At 47.0% G+C, this 14675-nt stretch overlaps 1 protein-coding gene across 1 annotated transcript in view; it reads left to right on the forward strand.

Moving 5' to 3' along the window:
- Positions 1 to 14675, forward strand: part of TTC12 (tetratricopeptide repeat domain 12) — a 46986-nt gene that overhangs the window by 22282 nt on the left and 10029 nt on the right. Inside the window, exons 9-13 of the mRNA XM_010830347.1 lie at positions 3378 to 3438; positions 3861 to 4049; positions 5580 to 5649; positions 6412 to 6500; positions 8565 to 8733. Coding sequence (XP_010828649.1) covers positions 3378 to 3438; positions 3861 to 4049; positions 5580 to 5649; positions 6412 to 6500; positions 8565 to 8733 — 578 coding nt within the window. The remainder of the gene's footprint in view (positions 1 to 3377; positions 3439 to 3860; positions 4050 to 5579; positions 5650 to 6411; positions 6501 to 8564; positions 8734 to 14675) is intronic.

Raw genomic sequence — 14675 nt, forward strand, 5'->3', positions numbered from 1 at the left:
TTGAGTGCACCACTTTCATAGCATCATCTTTTAGGATTTGAAATAGCTCAACTGGAATTCCATCACCTCCACTAGCTTTGTTCGTAGTGATGCTTTCTAAGGCCCACTTGACTTCACATTCCAGGATGTCTGGCTGTATAAAAAAGTACATCATGCGAAATGCCGGGCTGAATGTAGCACAAACTGGAATCAAGATTGCCAGGAGAAATATCAATAACCTCAGATACGCAGATGACATGACCCTTATGACAGTAAGTGAAGAGGAACTAAAGAGCCTCTTGATGAAAGTGAAAGAGGAGAGTGAAAAAGCTGGCTTAAAACTCAACATTCAAAAAACTAAGATCGTGGCATCCAGTCCCATCAGTTCATGGCAAATAGATGGGGAAACAATGGAAACAGTGACTGGCTTTATTTTCTTGGGCTCCAAAATCTGCAGATGGTGACTACAGCCATGAAATTAAAAGATGCTTGCTCCTTGGAAGAAAAGCTATGACCAACCTCAGTTCAGTTCAGTTCAGTCGCTCAGTCGTGTTCGACTCTGTGCAACCCCATGAATCACAGCACGCCAGGCCTCCCTGTCCATCACCAACTCCCAGAGTTCACTTAGACTCATGTCCATCGAGTCAGTGATGCCATTCAGCCATCTCATCCTCTGTCGTCCCCTTCTCCTCCTGCCCCCAATCCCTCCCAGCATCAGAGTCAACTCTTGGCATGAGGTGGCCAAAGTACTGGAGTTTCAGCTTTAGCATCATTCCTTCCAAAGAAGTCCCAGGGCTGATCTCCTTCAGAATGGACTTGTTGGATCTCCTTGCAGTTTCCTATGTCTATAGGTCTATTTCTATATAAGTTCATTGTGTCATTTTTTCCTTTTTAGATTTCACATGTAAGAAATATCATGATATTTGTCTTTTCCTGGCTTACTTCACTTGGTATGATAATTTCTAGGTTTGTCCATGTTAATGCGAATGGAATTATTTTATTCTTTTTTATGGCTGAGTAATATAAATAATAAATGCTGGAGAGGGTGTGGAGAGAAAGTAACCCTCCTACATTGTTGGTAGGAATGTAAATTGGACAACAGTGTGGAGGTTCGTTAAAAACACTAAAAACAGAGCTACCTTAGGATCCCATAATCCCACTCCTAATCTTATATCCAGGGAAAGTCATAATTCGAAAAGATGCATGTACCCCAGTGTTCATTGTAGCACTATTTACAATAGCCAAGACATGTAAGCAGCCTAAATGCCCATCGACAGATGAACAAATAAGGAAGATGTGGTATATTTACACAATGGAATGTTATTTAGACAGATGGAATTTTAATGCAGATTGCATTGAATTGCATTGAATATTGTTAACAATATTAAGGCTTCAAATCCATGAACATGAGATGTCTTTCCATTTACAAGATATTATATGTTTAATAAGAAATTGCCCCCTGTTGTACATTTTTAAAAAATTATTCTCTGTTAGATTTTAATTCAAAAATAATACAAACTTATCATAATTAAGTCAAATAATAGGTAAAAAGGAAAATGTTAATCTCCTGTCCACCAAATTCCATTTATTCACTCATTTATTCAGTTAATTAATTCACTTAGCAAATATTTAATGCATACTCTCTGTGTCCCAGGCACTGTTCTAGGCAGCAGGAATGCAGTAGCAAACAAGACAAAATCCTTGACTCACTTTCTTGCAGTGAGGGTGACCTGTCACAAGATAGAAACCAAATAAGCAGATGTGTGGTACGTTAGATAGTGAGAAGTGTCCCTGAGAAAACTAAATTGGGAAGTGGTGAAGGTGAGATTGGTTTTATAGAGAGTGGCCAGGGAAAGATTCTCTGAAGGAAAGGAGGGCAGAAAGTGAGGAAGCCATGTGGATATACAGTGGAGGAATGGTTCAGATAGACGGATGGTTAGAATGGAGCGAGCAAGGAGGGTGAGAGGGTGAGCCCGTGGGAGTGTGTGAGGGACTGATGCCCTAGGGCCCTGCAGGTTTTTCGAAGGACCTGAACTTTTATTTTGAGTGCCCTGGGAACCATCAGAAGGTTTTGAGTAAAGAAGCGAAATGATTTGAGTTGTGTTTTAAAGCATCACTCTGCTGTATTGAGAATGTATCTTGACAGGGTAAGAAAAGGACAGGAAACCAGTCAGAATGCTATTGCAACAAATTATCCAAGTGAGAGGTGACGATGGCTTGGACCAGGTTGCTGACAGTGAAGGTGGTGAGAAGTGAGGGTCTCTGCTTATATGCTGACAGTGAAGTCAACAAGCATTACTGATAGATCAGAGCTAGGGTTAAAAAGAAGTTGGAAACAGGGATATCGTCTTAGTCCTTTGGGATTCCATAGACCAGGTGGCTTATACAACAAAGGTTTATTTCTCCCAGTTCTGGGAAGTCCAAGATCAAGATGCCGGCAAATTCAGTGTCTGCTGAGGGCCTGTGTCCCAGTTCCTAGGCAGCAGGCAGGAGCAAGGAAGCGCTCTGGGGATGGCTCCACCTCATGACCCAGTCACCTCCCAGAGCCCACACGTCCAGATCCATCACGCTGGGGATTAGGTTTCACCATGAATTTTGGGAAGATCCAAACATTCAGCCTATTACAGTTACCATGTTCGATATCCGACAGCACTCTTCCCTGTTTTAATGTGGTGTTTTTTTCCTTCAGTTTATTTCTTAATCCTGACCTTCTAGATGAGTCTTGAGCCTTTAAGATATCTGAGAACCATTTTTTTTTCCCCCTGAGCTTTTCTTCTCTGCCCTAAACCTGTCATCCTAAACCCATTAGCAAGAATCTTTCTTCTGCAGAAACTTTCTAACAGTGTCCTCAGTGAGAGCCCCTCACTCTCAGGTGTTCTGGTTGACTATTCCACGGCCAGTGAGCAGCCCCTCACTAGCCCTTCGCAGCCTGCATATTTAAATAAGCAACTGTCTCCTCCTGTTCTGAAGTCTCCGTCAACAATGTTTCTAGCTTCATTTATTTCCTTATTCCACGTGGGCATATCTGACAGGTAGCCTCCCATCCTCTCTCAGTGCAAATATCACATCTGAATTTTGCATTTACCTTATGATTATTCCTCTCCCAGCCAGTCATGAACCATGAGAATTTAGGAGTGGTTATTTTCCATCACAGACTGTATCTGACAACACTATTTTTAAAAATGAATTTTGAAATAATGCCCATTGCCTCACAGAACCAGAGAAGCCTAAACAAAATGTCAAATGCATGCTGCGTTCCCCATGCCTGCCTCCGACGAGGGGAGCAAGGGAGGCTGGGAGGAGATAATGAAGAAGCCAAGCCCTGTGGTACCCAGTGGCTTTCTTATAATCACCACTCCCCATTAGCCACTCTTCATGGCCTTGTTTCTTTCTTCTAGTCTAGAGAATGTTATCAGAAGATCTTAGAAATAAACCCCCAGCTGCAGACACAGGTAAAAGGTGAGACTTCCTGCTGACGCCCTTGTTTGAATTGCACCTCCCCCTGTGCTCTGGCTCTGGGGTGCCCTCCGTGCCTTCTCTGCACTTGGCCACGGGCACAGCCTTGCCCGGCCCTGCACAGTCCAGCCCTCTCGTTAACCACCCTGCCCACCTCCTCTTTCTCTGTTCTTGGCCTTCCTCCTTTTCTCTGCCATCCTGCCTTCAAGCCTTTTAGACCACAAGCGACGTTGTCCTTGGATGATTCCAAGATGTTTTAAGATTCTGGGTAGAAACTATACACCCTTCCTAAAAGTTTTCCATGCTGAAAACAAGTTTGAATTATTCTCATGCTTTCTGCCTCTCAACTGTCCATCTTCAGAAAAAGGTTGGTGTACAGGTTGCTTGTTAGGATGTTGGTGTGCTTCTTCTCCTTGTTTTGCTAGAGTACCTGAATCAGGTAGATCTTCGGGAGAAAGCAGACGTTCAAGAGAAGGAAGCCCAGGAGTCACTGGACTCAGGAAAGAACTCGGCCGTGACGACCAAGAATCTTCTGGAGACTCTTTCCAAGCCTGATCAGATCCCTTTGTTCTACGCAGGGGGGATTGAAATCCTGACTGAGATGATGAAGGATTGTAAGCCAGCAGTGTGTGTGATCTCATGAATGTTGTCTAGTCTGAAGGGACAGGGTTTAGAGGTCTGACCATAGGAGGCAAAGAATCCCTTCCTCCCTTCCTGCCACAAATATTGATTGAAGATTTATTATAATGCAGGTGCTAAAGGGGGTGCTTAAGAAATATCCCCCACCCCAGCCAGCTCCATCCTGTCCTCTGCTGACACTGCACACACACCTGCAATAAATAGCAGACACACAACGCGACAAAAAACACAGCATACACCACTGCATACGTACTTAACATGCACACCCAGCACGTGCTCACATCACGTGTGCTTGTATCACATACATCACACACACACCATGCGCACGGGATACAGACACCATATATGCTTATATCACATAGCCACACACCACACACGTCACCTCTCCTCTGTTCCCCACGGGCTGCACATACCCACACACCATTTCCATACCCCACACATACCCCGTGCGAAAGTCGCTTGGTCACGTCTGACTCTTTGCGACCCCATGGACTGTAGCCAGCCAGGCTCCTCTGTCCATGAAATTCTCCAGGCTAGAATGCTGGGGTGGGTAGCCACTCCTTTCTCCAGGGGATCTCCCCAACTCAGGGATCGAACCCAGATCTCCTGCATTACAGGGGGATTCTTTACCGTCTGAACCACCAGGGAAGCCCCAAAATACTGGAGTGGGTAGCCTATGCCTTCTGCAGTGGCTCTTCCTGACCCAGGAATCGAACTGGGGTCTCCTGCATTGCAGGCAGATTCCTTACCAGCTGAGCCTACCAGGGAAGCCCCACATACCCCATATATACCCCAAACACCTTCTGTTATCCCCACATATCTCCCCCCAACTATAGAGGAATGGAAGACAGAATTTTGTAAGAAAAACCATGAAGTTCATCCCAGTCACACTTGATAGTTTCTTAGGATGTGCAAAGAGTTTCAGAGCAAACATCAGCTCTCCTCCTGCTAATGAGACCCATACTGCTCTCTCTTACCAGTTCCTGTCATCACTGATCCCAGGACTGAAACCTTCCTTGCTTCTCAGTGCCAGAATGCTGTTTGTTTGTACAAATGGATGGAGTCTAACTTCTCTTTAGTGTACAGTGGAGGGTGCTCAAACACCCCTGCAGTAGCTTCTTGATGATTATCAGTTCCTCTCTAGAGCCTGGAAACAGCTTCAAAATAAACATTTAAGAACAGATGGATATGCCAGTTCTTCCAGGAGTTTAAGCAGCTCCTGGAGACTCTCTAAAGCTTACAAAATGAGGAGTTGTCAGATCACTCACGGGGCCACCCGGACCCAGCTCTCCCGTGAACAGGATGTCCCTCTTACTGTGGTACCAAGTGGCTGATGACAGGTGTAGGTTTCAGAATGGGAGGCATTAGTTTCTGCCCAAACTGTGAATTTGGTGACCTAGACATTCCATATTGGGTTTCTGTTATCATCTGGCTCTGTGACAGCTAGACGGTTCAAGCAGGCGGTTCAGATTCTGACGATGTGGTGTTCTCCGAATTTGTTTCAGGCACAGAACGAACTTTATTCAGAACAAACAATGGATTCAGTATCATCAGTGAGAATGAGGTCATAAGAAGGTAGGGATGCTTGTAAAGACAGCCTGGCCTCAAAACAAGGAAAGACAACCATTTCTTATGCAATCAGACACTCAGTACACAGGCAGTGTGATGGCAGACGGTACTACTATCAGTCGATACTGAGTGCCATGTGAACACCCTTGAGCTGTGAGCAGTTAGAGTTACACCACAGTTAACAACTGCAGAGAGAGAAAAGTTAGCAAAACTTGCCAGGGTTCCTCCAAGCCCTTCAAAGTCAGAGAAATGACCATTCTTGCTGGTTTTCCCACCAGTTTTTGCAAGATGGCTCTTTGTTCTTTTCCTCTTTTGGAATTTGCTGATCATTTCAGGTAATGAGATCTGTTGGGTCCTGGCTGAACCCATTTATAATTTCATCTGAAGAAAGACTCATACGGCAGGAGGTAGTTTGCTAAATGTATTTTAATTTTATTTTGTACTTCAGTTGTTCTGATGCAATTCCTGGGGATTAGGACAAGACATGGGTTGGAGTCACTGGCACACATTTGCGGGCGTGAGAAGGCCCGTGAACAGTTCGCTGGTCTGGTGCAGCCATCGCCCTGGCCCCTGGCTCACTGTCCTTTCTCCAGGCAGCCCCAGCTCCCTCAGCTGCATCCTTGTCCTGGACCTCATTTCAGGGCTTAGCAGTCCCTCGGTCCTGGTGACCTGCTTAAACCCACATTTGAGGAGTCTGGGGGTGAAATGAAACCAACTGAAAGGAACATCAAGACTGCAATTTCAATATGTCTCCCTTGCACACTGTAGGTGCTTTTCTACAGCGGGAAAAGATGACGTGGAAGAGACAGTGTGCTTATCTGTTCTCAGACTCTGGCAGGCAGTGTGCAGTGAGAATGGTAAGCCAGGGAACCGCCATCGGTCATCATCAGTGCACGGTAATGGGAGAATTACAGAGCAGGGGCGGGGGCAGGCGTGATTGTTCCCCTGGGACAGGCCCTGGCACGTGGAGGTCTAGACTGTCGCCTGGAAAAAGCATACAGATTTGTGCTGCACTCTCATAGCTGCCTCCACGCAGGCAAGGTCACGGTCGGCATCACGTCTCATCATCTGGGCACTTGCCCTGCTCTTTGCAGACAAGTAGCTTCACTTCATGCATCGGCAGTGGGGCAAGTAAAGTTTTTCCTTTTCTGTGCTGAAAAATAGTGCTGCTTTTTGCTGACCTTAGTACCCATTTCAGCATCATGAGATTTACGGCCATCCCTGATGGCCTCTTGTGACACTGATTAATACTGACTGCTTAATTAAAGTGAAACAGTGACATGCTTTGGGGATTTTATTTACCCTCACTCTTCCCTTTTTACATATTAGCATCTTCTGGAGTTTGCTAAATTTTTATACGGTCGCCACTTCAGTGACCTCAATGTAAATAAAAATTTTAGGTGTTTCTCTCATTTAAAAAAAAAAAGTGTTTTTTCAAATGAGGAAAAATGTTTGAACACAAAACAGTGAAAGTGGGAATAGTGATAGCTGTTTCTCCCATGCATGGGTTCTCATGGGAAATCAGCGAGGGAGCTTATGAATGCAGCCTGTAAATGGTTAAATGCTGAATATGAGAGAATATAATTTTTTTTATTCATTTAGTAGAGTGGAGGTATCACCTTAAATTGTAGAAATCTTAGGTTCTGGAGAATCAGGGGGCCTCTTCCATGAAGGGAATTATGCTCAGACTAACATCCTTATCAAGGTGCCCTGCTGCTCGTAGGGCACTGCATGGGCCCTGGGGGGTGTTTGCGTAGACCCCCTTGCCTGAGGTTAAGAAGATGGACTTGATGACAAGGTGTTTCCTCAGTCAGAATGGGACCTGTCTCCCTCTATACAGCCCCACTTCCTCAGTCTGCACCCAACTTTGGTTTCTGTGAACCTTGAGGTCACATCTTTTTTAACATCTGGAAAAATACCATCAGACACAACTTAGGACATAAATGCTCTGTCTCAGGTGAATGGAATCTTGGTGTATCCAATTCAGTAAATACAGAGATGTTTTTAAATAGGACAAAGGAATGCTTAAAAGTAAAGGCATGGAAGTAGGTCTGGGATATAGTGCTGACTGGAGAGAAAAGCCAATTATGGGAAGGATGTATTATATTTTAACATTATTCATATGAATACCAGCCCCCCTTAGGGAAAGTGCTTACCTGGAGGAGGTTACAGAGAAGAAACTTTTATTTTCAGCTGTATTCACATTTTGTGTTATTTGAGTTGTTGACAGTGAGCTACTGTCCATTTTTTTCTGTAATCTAAACAAACTGTGCTCTGTTTCAGAGCTCAGCCTCATGTTCCAGCCTGTATCCCTCTGCCTGCTCTCAGATAAATTCATGCACTGGTTTAGAAAATGAACCGGGTGATGGGGGAGAGGGCATATCCAATGCTACCACCCTGGAAGTAGTTCACAGCCAGGAAGGGTAGTGTGCTTCATTCATTAATGTTCTTGCGTGGTCATTCTAGTTTTCTAGAAAGAACTCAGATGGTTGCTTTGGCCATTAGATGAAAATCAATGGTCTAAAGCTCTTTCACCATTCAGCTGATTTCTTTCCCTTTCTTCACATTTCCGGATACCGTCCACCATGGAGCCTTTGGCAAGAACAATGATACTAGCCAACATATATGTATGTACCAGCCCCTGTTCTCCACACCGTCACGCATTAGCTCATTGCATCGTCATGACAACTGTTACGTTGGTCCTCTTCCTCGTTCCCCTAATGAGGAAGCTAAGGGATCAATAACTCGGCTAAGGTCATTTCCTGATGGTTCAGATCCCACATTCTGCTTCTAGAATCCGTGCTCTTACCTTCATTAGCCTGCCTCCTGAAGAAGAGTTGGGTTTCTCGTTAGAGGAGGGAAGACAGAGCCCACGTGACCATCGTGGTCTGCATGAGGCTGACGTGCCCTGTGTTCTGCAGAGGAGAACCAGCGCCTGCTTATGCTGCGTCCGGACACGGGCCCGCTTCTGCCCTCCCTGCTGGCCTCCAGGGTCCCGGCCATCCGGCAGCAGAGCCTGGCCCTGCTGCTGCAGCTCGCCCAGACGGAGAACGGACGGAGCCTGATCATCGGCCACCTTGACCTGATCCGGTAAGGCTCGGCGTGCGTGCGGGCGGGAGCTTCCCTGCGGCATCTCAGGTTTCACCTGCCACATTAAGACCTGTCCCCTTTCCCACATCTCTGACGTGAGAGGAGCCAGCTGACCAGATTAAGGGTTGAAAACCAGAAGGAGCCTGTGAGAGGAACACTCCCTCTTAAGGACCTCCAGGACAAACTCCTGTCTGAACTTACTGCCATGGACAGTGTCACTTCTGCGCTTGTTTCTTTCTTTTCACAGGTTTATTTATCTGGTTGTGCCAGGTCTTAGTTGTGGCAGGCAGGGTCTTTGGTTGAGGCATGCAAACTCTTAGCTGCGGCATGTCAGACCAAGTTCCCCAGCCGGGGATCGAACCCGGGTCCCCTGCGTGAGTCTTAACCCCTGGGCACCAGGGAACAGACCCTGCAGACCATGTAAATATGGCGGCACTTGCAAAATCCGATTTGGAACCTACCTGTAAAACGGGCCATTTGCCTCTGCTCTTTGAGCCTCAGTCTTGGCTCCACCCTGCTCCTGTTCTTACTTTTCTTCGTTTATTCCTGTTTCAGGTAATGCTACCTGATTTTACTTATCCTTAAATCCTTTCTGGAGTGAGTAGGGTACAAATAAATACAACACATCTCAAATGCTGTTGCGTGTAGGTCTTTCCAAGGCTTAAGGTGATAGGAATGGAATGTGCCTCTTTCCTAAGTAGACTTTTTTTTTTAATTTTAAATGAGCCATAGTGATTCTGCCTGGTGCTTTTCCATCTAAAGATTATTAGTTTGAATATGTGAAATTGCCACTTTTTATGTCAAGAAAAGGTTGCATGTTGACAATTTCATGTGGTTCAATTTAAAAGAAATAGTAGCTGTGATCGTGTCTATGTGTGCGTCTGTGTGTGTGCTCAGTCGCATCCAACTCTTGCAAACTCACAGACTGTAGCCCGCCAGACTCCTCTGTCCATGGGATTCTCCAGGCAAGAATACTGGAGTGGGGTACCACTTCCTCCTCCAGAGGACTCCCGACCCAGGGATTGAACCCAAGTCCCTTGTGTCTCCTGCATAGGCAGGTGGTCCTTTACCACTGCACCATCTGGGAACCCCGGCCATGGTTATACCATTGCTTTATAAATGCTTCCTATGTAATCTAAAAACAGAATTTGGCTTCCGATTCTATTCACTATTATCTCACTGGGAAGGAGGCAAGATAAGTGTCCTTCCCCCATTTCACAGGTTGGGTAGGAGAGTGACTCGGGTCATCTCAGCCAGCTGTCTCCCAGGCCATGGAGCTCACTCCTAGTCTCTGTTCCCCGTTAGAAAGGCAGCCAAATCTGAAGCCGTGTCAGACCTGCTTGGACCATGCTGAGAGTTCTGGTGCCTGTCCCATGTTGGTGAGGAGGCCCGTGGGTGCTGAGGACGGTATGGGGATGAGCCTGGGCTCTGACTTGCCCCTTCTCAGCCCAGCCCAGCCCTGCGGCTCACAGGACAAGCCCTGGCAGCCCCTGAAGCTCAGCGCACACTGGCAGATGGGTCGTTAGCGGAGTTAAGTCATCAAAAGCACATTTCACATTTCAAATGACTCTGCAGTCATTTCCTCCGTACCTTCATCATATGTTTTTTTGTTTGGTTTTGGTCTCTTTAAGTAAATACAGCCACAGTTATCATAAGCTTTCCCCACCCCCCGCCCAAGCTTGTTTTTGAATTGCTTGAGTTTCATTTGAATTTTTCCAGTGTCTTGGCGTTTGTCATCATCTTGTGCAGTACAGCCTACTTGCTTTAGACAAAGAAATCTCCGTTTATCACTCCTGTGCCCAGTCTTCTTGTTAATATCTATCTCCAGGTAAACTGGAACGAGGTAGAACGTGTTCTCTGAAATGAGATAGTTTGAAACAGGCCAGGTCCCATGACCCTCGCATTCCTCCCCGTATGAGAAGGTGAAGGGACAAGTGTGCATGGCAGCAGCAAAGTGAAGGCCAGTGTCCCTTTGTGAAAAGTGCTGGGGCTTAGATTGCAGCAGTCAGGAGCCTCAGCCTTCCACGTGTCTCTTTCTGCTTGTGTGACCCAGGAAACTGCTAAGCCCTGATGCGCCTGGTATCTCATCTGTATCAGAGATTTATGGTGAAACGTCAGAGAGATGATGCCTATATGCCAGGTAAACTTTTTTCTGCCACATTTGACAGATTCGTCTCTTGACTTAACCCAGAGAACTCATCTTGTTTTTCTGTAAACCAAAAGACTAAAGATAGTAATAGCTGATGGTGGCTTAATGATGGCAGGCTCAAGGTCTCTGTCCCTCTCTTGACCTTTCCCTCATGGTCACATAAGGCTGCTGCAACTCCAAGCATCACATCCCTCATTAAGACAGATTAGCACCAACTGGGTCTGTCCCTTTTATCAAGAGGAGCTGCTGCTTTTGTTTCTCTTTGGTCAGAACTGTGTCACATGCCGCCCTGGAGGGCAGATGGTCCCAGCTTCTGAGGCAGAGGCAGGCAGGACAGAAGGAGGGTAACGGGATGTCTGGTTCACCAGCACACAGCATCTGCCACATCAAAGAAAGCAACTAGTATCACGCCTGACATGTGGTTTGGACTCAATAATGACTTTTGCTCACTTTCTATCTTCTGGGTCTATTGCTCAGGGTCCTAAACTAAGGGGAAAGCGCACTTATTGGTTATTTAGACCATTTTCTGACCTATGGTCCCTCTACTTTGTCCATCAGCTGCAGGTCAGCAGAGCAGAACATCTGCCAAAAAAGGACACGCCTGTCATCTGTGTCCAGTTAGGGTGTGCCTTTTATCTCATTTATGTTTCCAAGTACAAAACCCAGAGAATCTTAAACCCCCAGCTCTTCTTCTGTACCACTCAGGTTAGTTAGTATTCATCGCAAGACTACAGAAAACAGGTTTGCTTTGGTGAGGGAAGAATCTGAGCTGAGGGAAATAAATGATTTCTGACAGCAGGAACACTGGATGGTCTCCTGAGGAAGTTGGGGTTTTGCAGAACCCCCAGTGTGGAGGGACCGTAGCAGCAATCCAGTCCAGCCCCACCCAGCACACTGTCCCCTCTGGGGTTTCCCAAAAGTCCTGTGTGTAAGGCGCTGCAGGGAAGATTCCAGCATTTGCATTTTCTTCTCCATTTGACTGGAATGGGCGCCACAGCAGCTTATAGGGTAGGGGTCTCTCCCCAGTTAAGGAGAGGAGTGTGCTCTGTTCCGGAACAGTTCTGATTGATATAAGATGATCTCCTTACACCAAACACAAGCTTCCTCCCCCACCACCTCGGGGCAGGTCTGCCTTCTGTACCGAGGCCTCGGTTCTGTCTGTCGAAGCCCTACGGGTTGTATCCACTCTCCCTCTGTCCACTGTTTGATGTGTCCAAAGACACTGACATTTTCCGGCCCCACGCATCCTTGTTTCCTCAACCATTCCTCAGGTGGTTTGGCTTCCAGATCCCTCCCAGAACAAGCTGCTAAATAAACCCAGTACCATACATGTGGGTGACTGGAAGCCATGCTCCTGAACATAAGAACCCAATATGATGGGCTCTTTTCTTTCTTTATCTCCCATTGTAGCCTCATGGCATCTGCTCGTAACGATAGCATTCTTTCTGGCCCTCCTCCTACCCTATTCCTTCTTGGCTCCCTTGGCGAGCCCCCTTTATGCTGTCATCTTTCCTGGTCAGGGACTCAAACATCCTATCTCTTCTCGTCCATGGCCCCAGTTATCACATCTAAGTCTCTTTCTCAGATGTTAGAAGGAAGCATCCCTCTGTCACTGGGCACCTCCATCACAACATCCCAAGTATCATAAACCTAGTAATTTTACCATAAGCTTAGTAATTTTACCATAAGCTTAGTAATTTTACCATAAGCTTAGTAATTTTATCATACTTTAGTAATTTTATCATAAGCTTAGTAATTTTATCATAAACTTAGTATTTCAAAAGTAGTTCTTCAAACCCACACCCCCTAGCTGAACTTCTGTCTTCGAATATGGCATTTTCATCTGCCCTGCTGCCTAGGCCAGAATCCTGGGAGCTCCCTGGATGGCTCCCTCCCCACACCCCTCAGGAGATGGTACTTGTCAGTCCTACTTCCTCAGCATCTCGTTGACGCACTTCCCGTCTCCCTCCTGCAGTGTCTCAGGCATTCCCTCTAGGTCATCATGAGGCCTCGTCTTCTCGACTGTATGTCTTGCTCTGCCCCATCCCAGATCATCCCTTGACCTTGATTGTCTGAACAGTCCCAGCTCTCCCCCACTGGATTCCCTGCCTCCTGTGCCACCTGCTCTAATCCACCTCTGCCGCACCACCAAAGGGATTTGTCCCAAATGCACATCTGTCCGGTTATTTTCCTACTTAAAACGCTGAAAGGACTTTATACTGCCTCCTAGACTAGTTCTTGAACTTCTGAGAAATAGAGTGTCTAGGAATCACCTGGGGACTTTATTTAAATGCAGCTTCGGGGCTTCCCTGGTAGCTCAGCGGTAAAGAATCCACCTGCCAAAGCAGGAGACACGGTTTGATGTCTGGTCCATGAAGATCCCACATGCGTAGAGCAGCTAGGCGTGTGCCACGACTACTGAGCCTGTGCTCTCGAGCCCAGGAGCTGCAGCTACGGAACCCACACGCCCTAGAGCCCATGCTCTGCAATGAGAGAAGCCGCTGTGGTGAGGAGCCCTTGAACCACAACTAGAGAAAAGCCCACACAGCAATGACGACCCAGCACAGCCAAATAAATAAATAAAATTATAAAATGCAACTTCCTGGAACTTCCTTTCACTCAGAAACTGAGAGAGGCTCAAGAGCCTGCAGCCCACCCTACCCCACCATACACCCGCACCACACCTGGGACTCAGGACGCCCAGGGAAAGTACAGACATTCCAGAAAACCATAGACAGACAGTCTATCGTGTCCCTGTCCACTAGCTGCTCCCTGTCCACTGCTGCTCCCTGTCCACTAGCAGGACACCCTACACACTAGCTGTGAGGACCCACCAGCAGTCCCCAAGTGTGTCTCTGCCGTTTCACACCTCCTCATCTCTGACTACTGTGCCCTCTGCCTCTCCTGTCCCTACATGCCTGATGCGGGCCTGCAAGCTCCTTGGAGCTGGGACCTTGTCTTTTTCCACTTGGCACACAGTCAGTGCCAGTGAGTGCTGTTGACTGCCTGGATAAAGGGACAAGTAGCCAATGCTCCACTTTCAAGTGAGGCGGGAATGTCCGCCTCATCTCCATCCTCCCGCAGCTCTTGCTAGGTGGGCTCCGTGCCCACTTGATATGTGCCTGTTTTATCCTATCACCTGACACATGTCACCGTAGGAGGCCAGGCGCTCAGCACGGTGTCCCGGCCAAGCACAGCACTCGGCACGCTGTAGATGCTCGGTATGGGCTTGCCGGATGGACACGTGACTTCTACTCCCATCGTCCTGGTGCCGGTCAGCCCTTAAGGCAGCATGATACCCCATTACGTTTTGTGGCAGCCGCACCAGACTGTTTGCTCATATCCTGGGTTTGCAGTTGGCTAAAAATCTTAAGTCTTTTTCACATGAGTCAGTTATCAACCAGGTCTCCCATTTCTGTTACTTAAACAGATTTTCCAGCTCTCAGTGAAGGACTTTAACTCTCTGAAATTTCATCTCATGTATTCAGCAACCTGTCAAAATCTTGTTAAATCTTTAATCCATCCCCTGCTTCATTAGGGGGCCTCCCACTTAGTCATCAGCACATTAGTAAGCGTGCCATTTAGATGTCATCTGTGTGATTCAGCTTGGCCGTGCCAGAGTCACACGGTAGAGGCACCAGAGGCCTTCCAAGTCAGGATCTGATGATCAGTGAATGCGGGTTAAAACTGTTCACCCCCCTGGAACCGCACATTAAGTGGTAAACCGTTCTCATGGCAGAGTACCTGCCTTGCTGGGGTGGGCAAGGGGCTAGGCTTCCTGGGGGCATGAGCA

The sequence above is a fragment of the Bison bison genome, unplaced genomic scaffold, assembly GCF_000754665.1.
Source record: "Bison bison bison isolate TAMUID 2011002044 unplaced genomic scaffold, Bison_UMD1.0 scf7180017864518, whole genome shotgun sequence".
Classification (NCBI taxonomy): domain Eukaryota; kingdom Metazoa; phylum Chordata; class Mammalia; order Artiodactyla; family Bovidae; genus Bison; species Bison bison.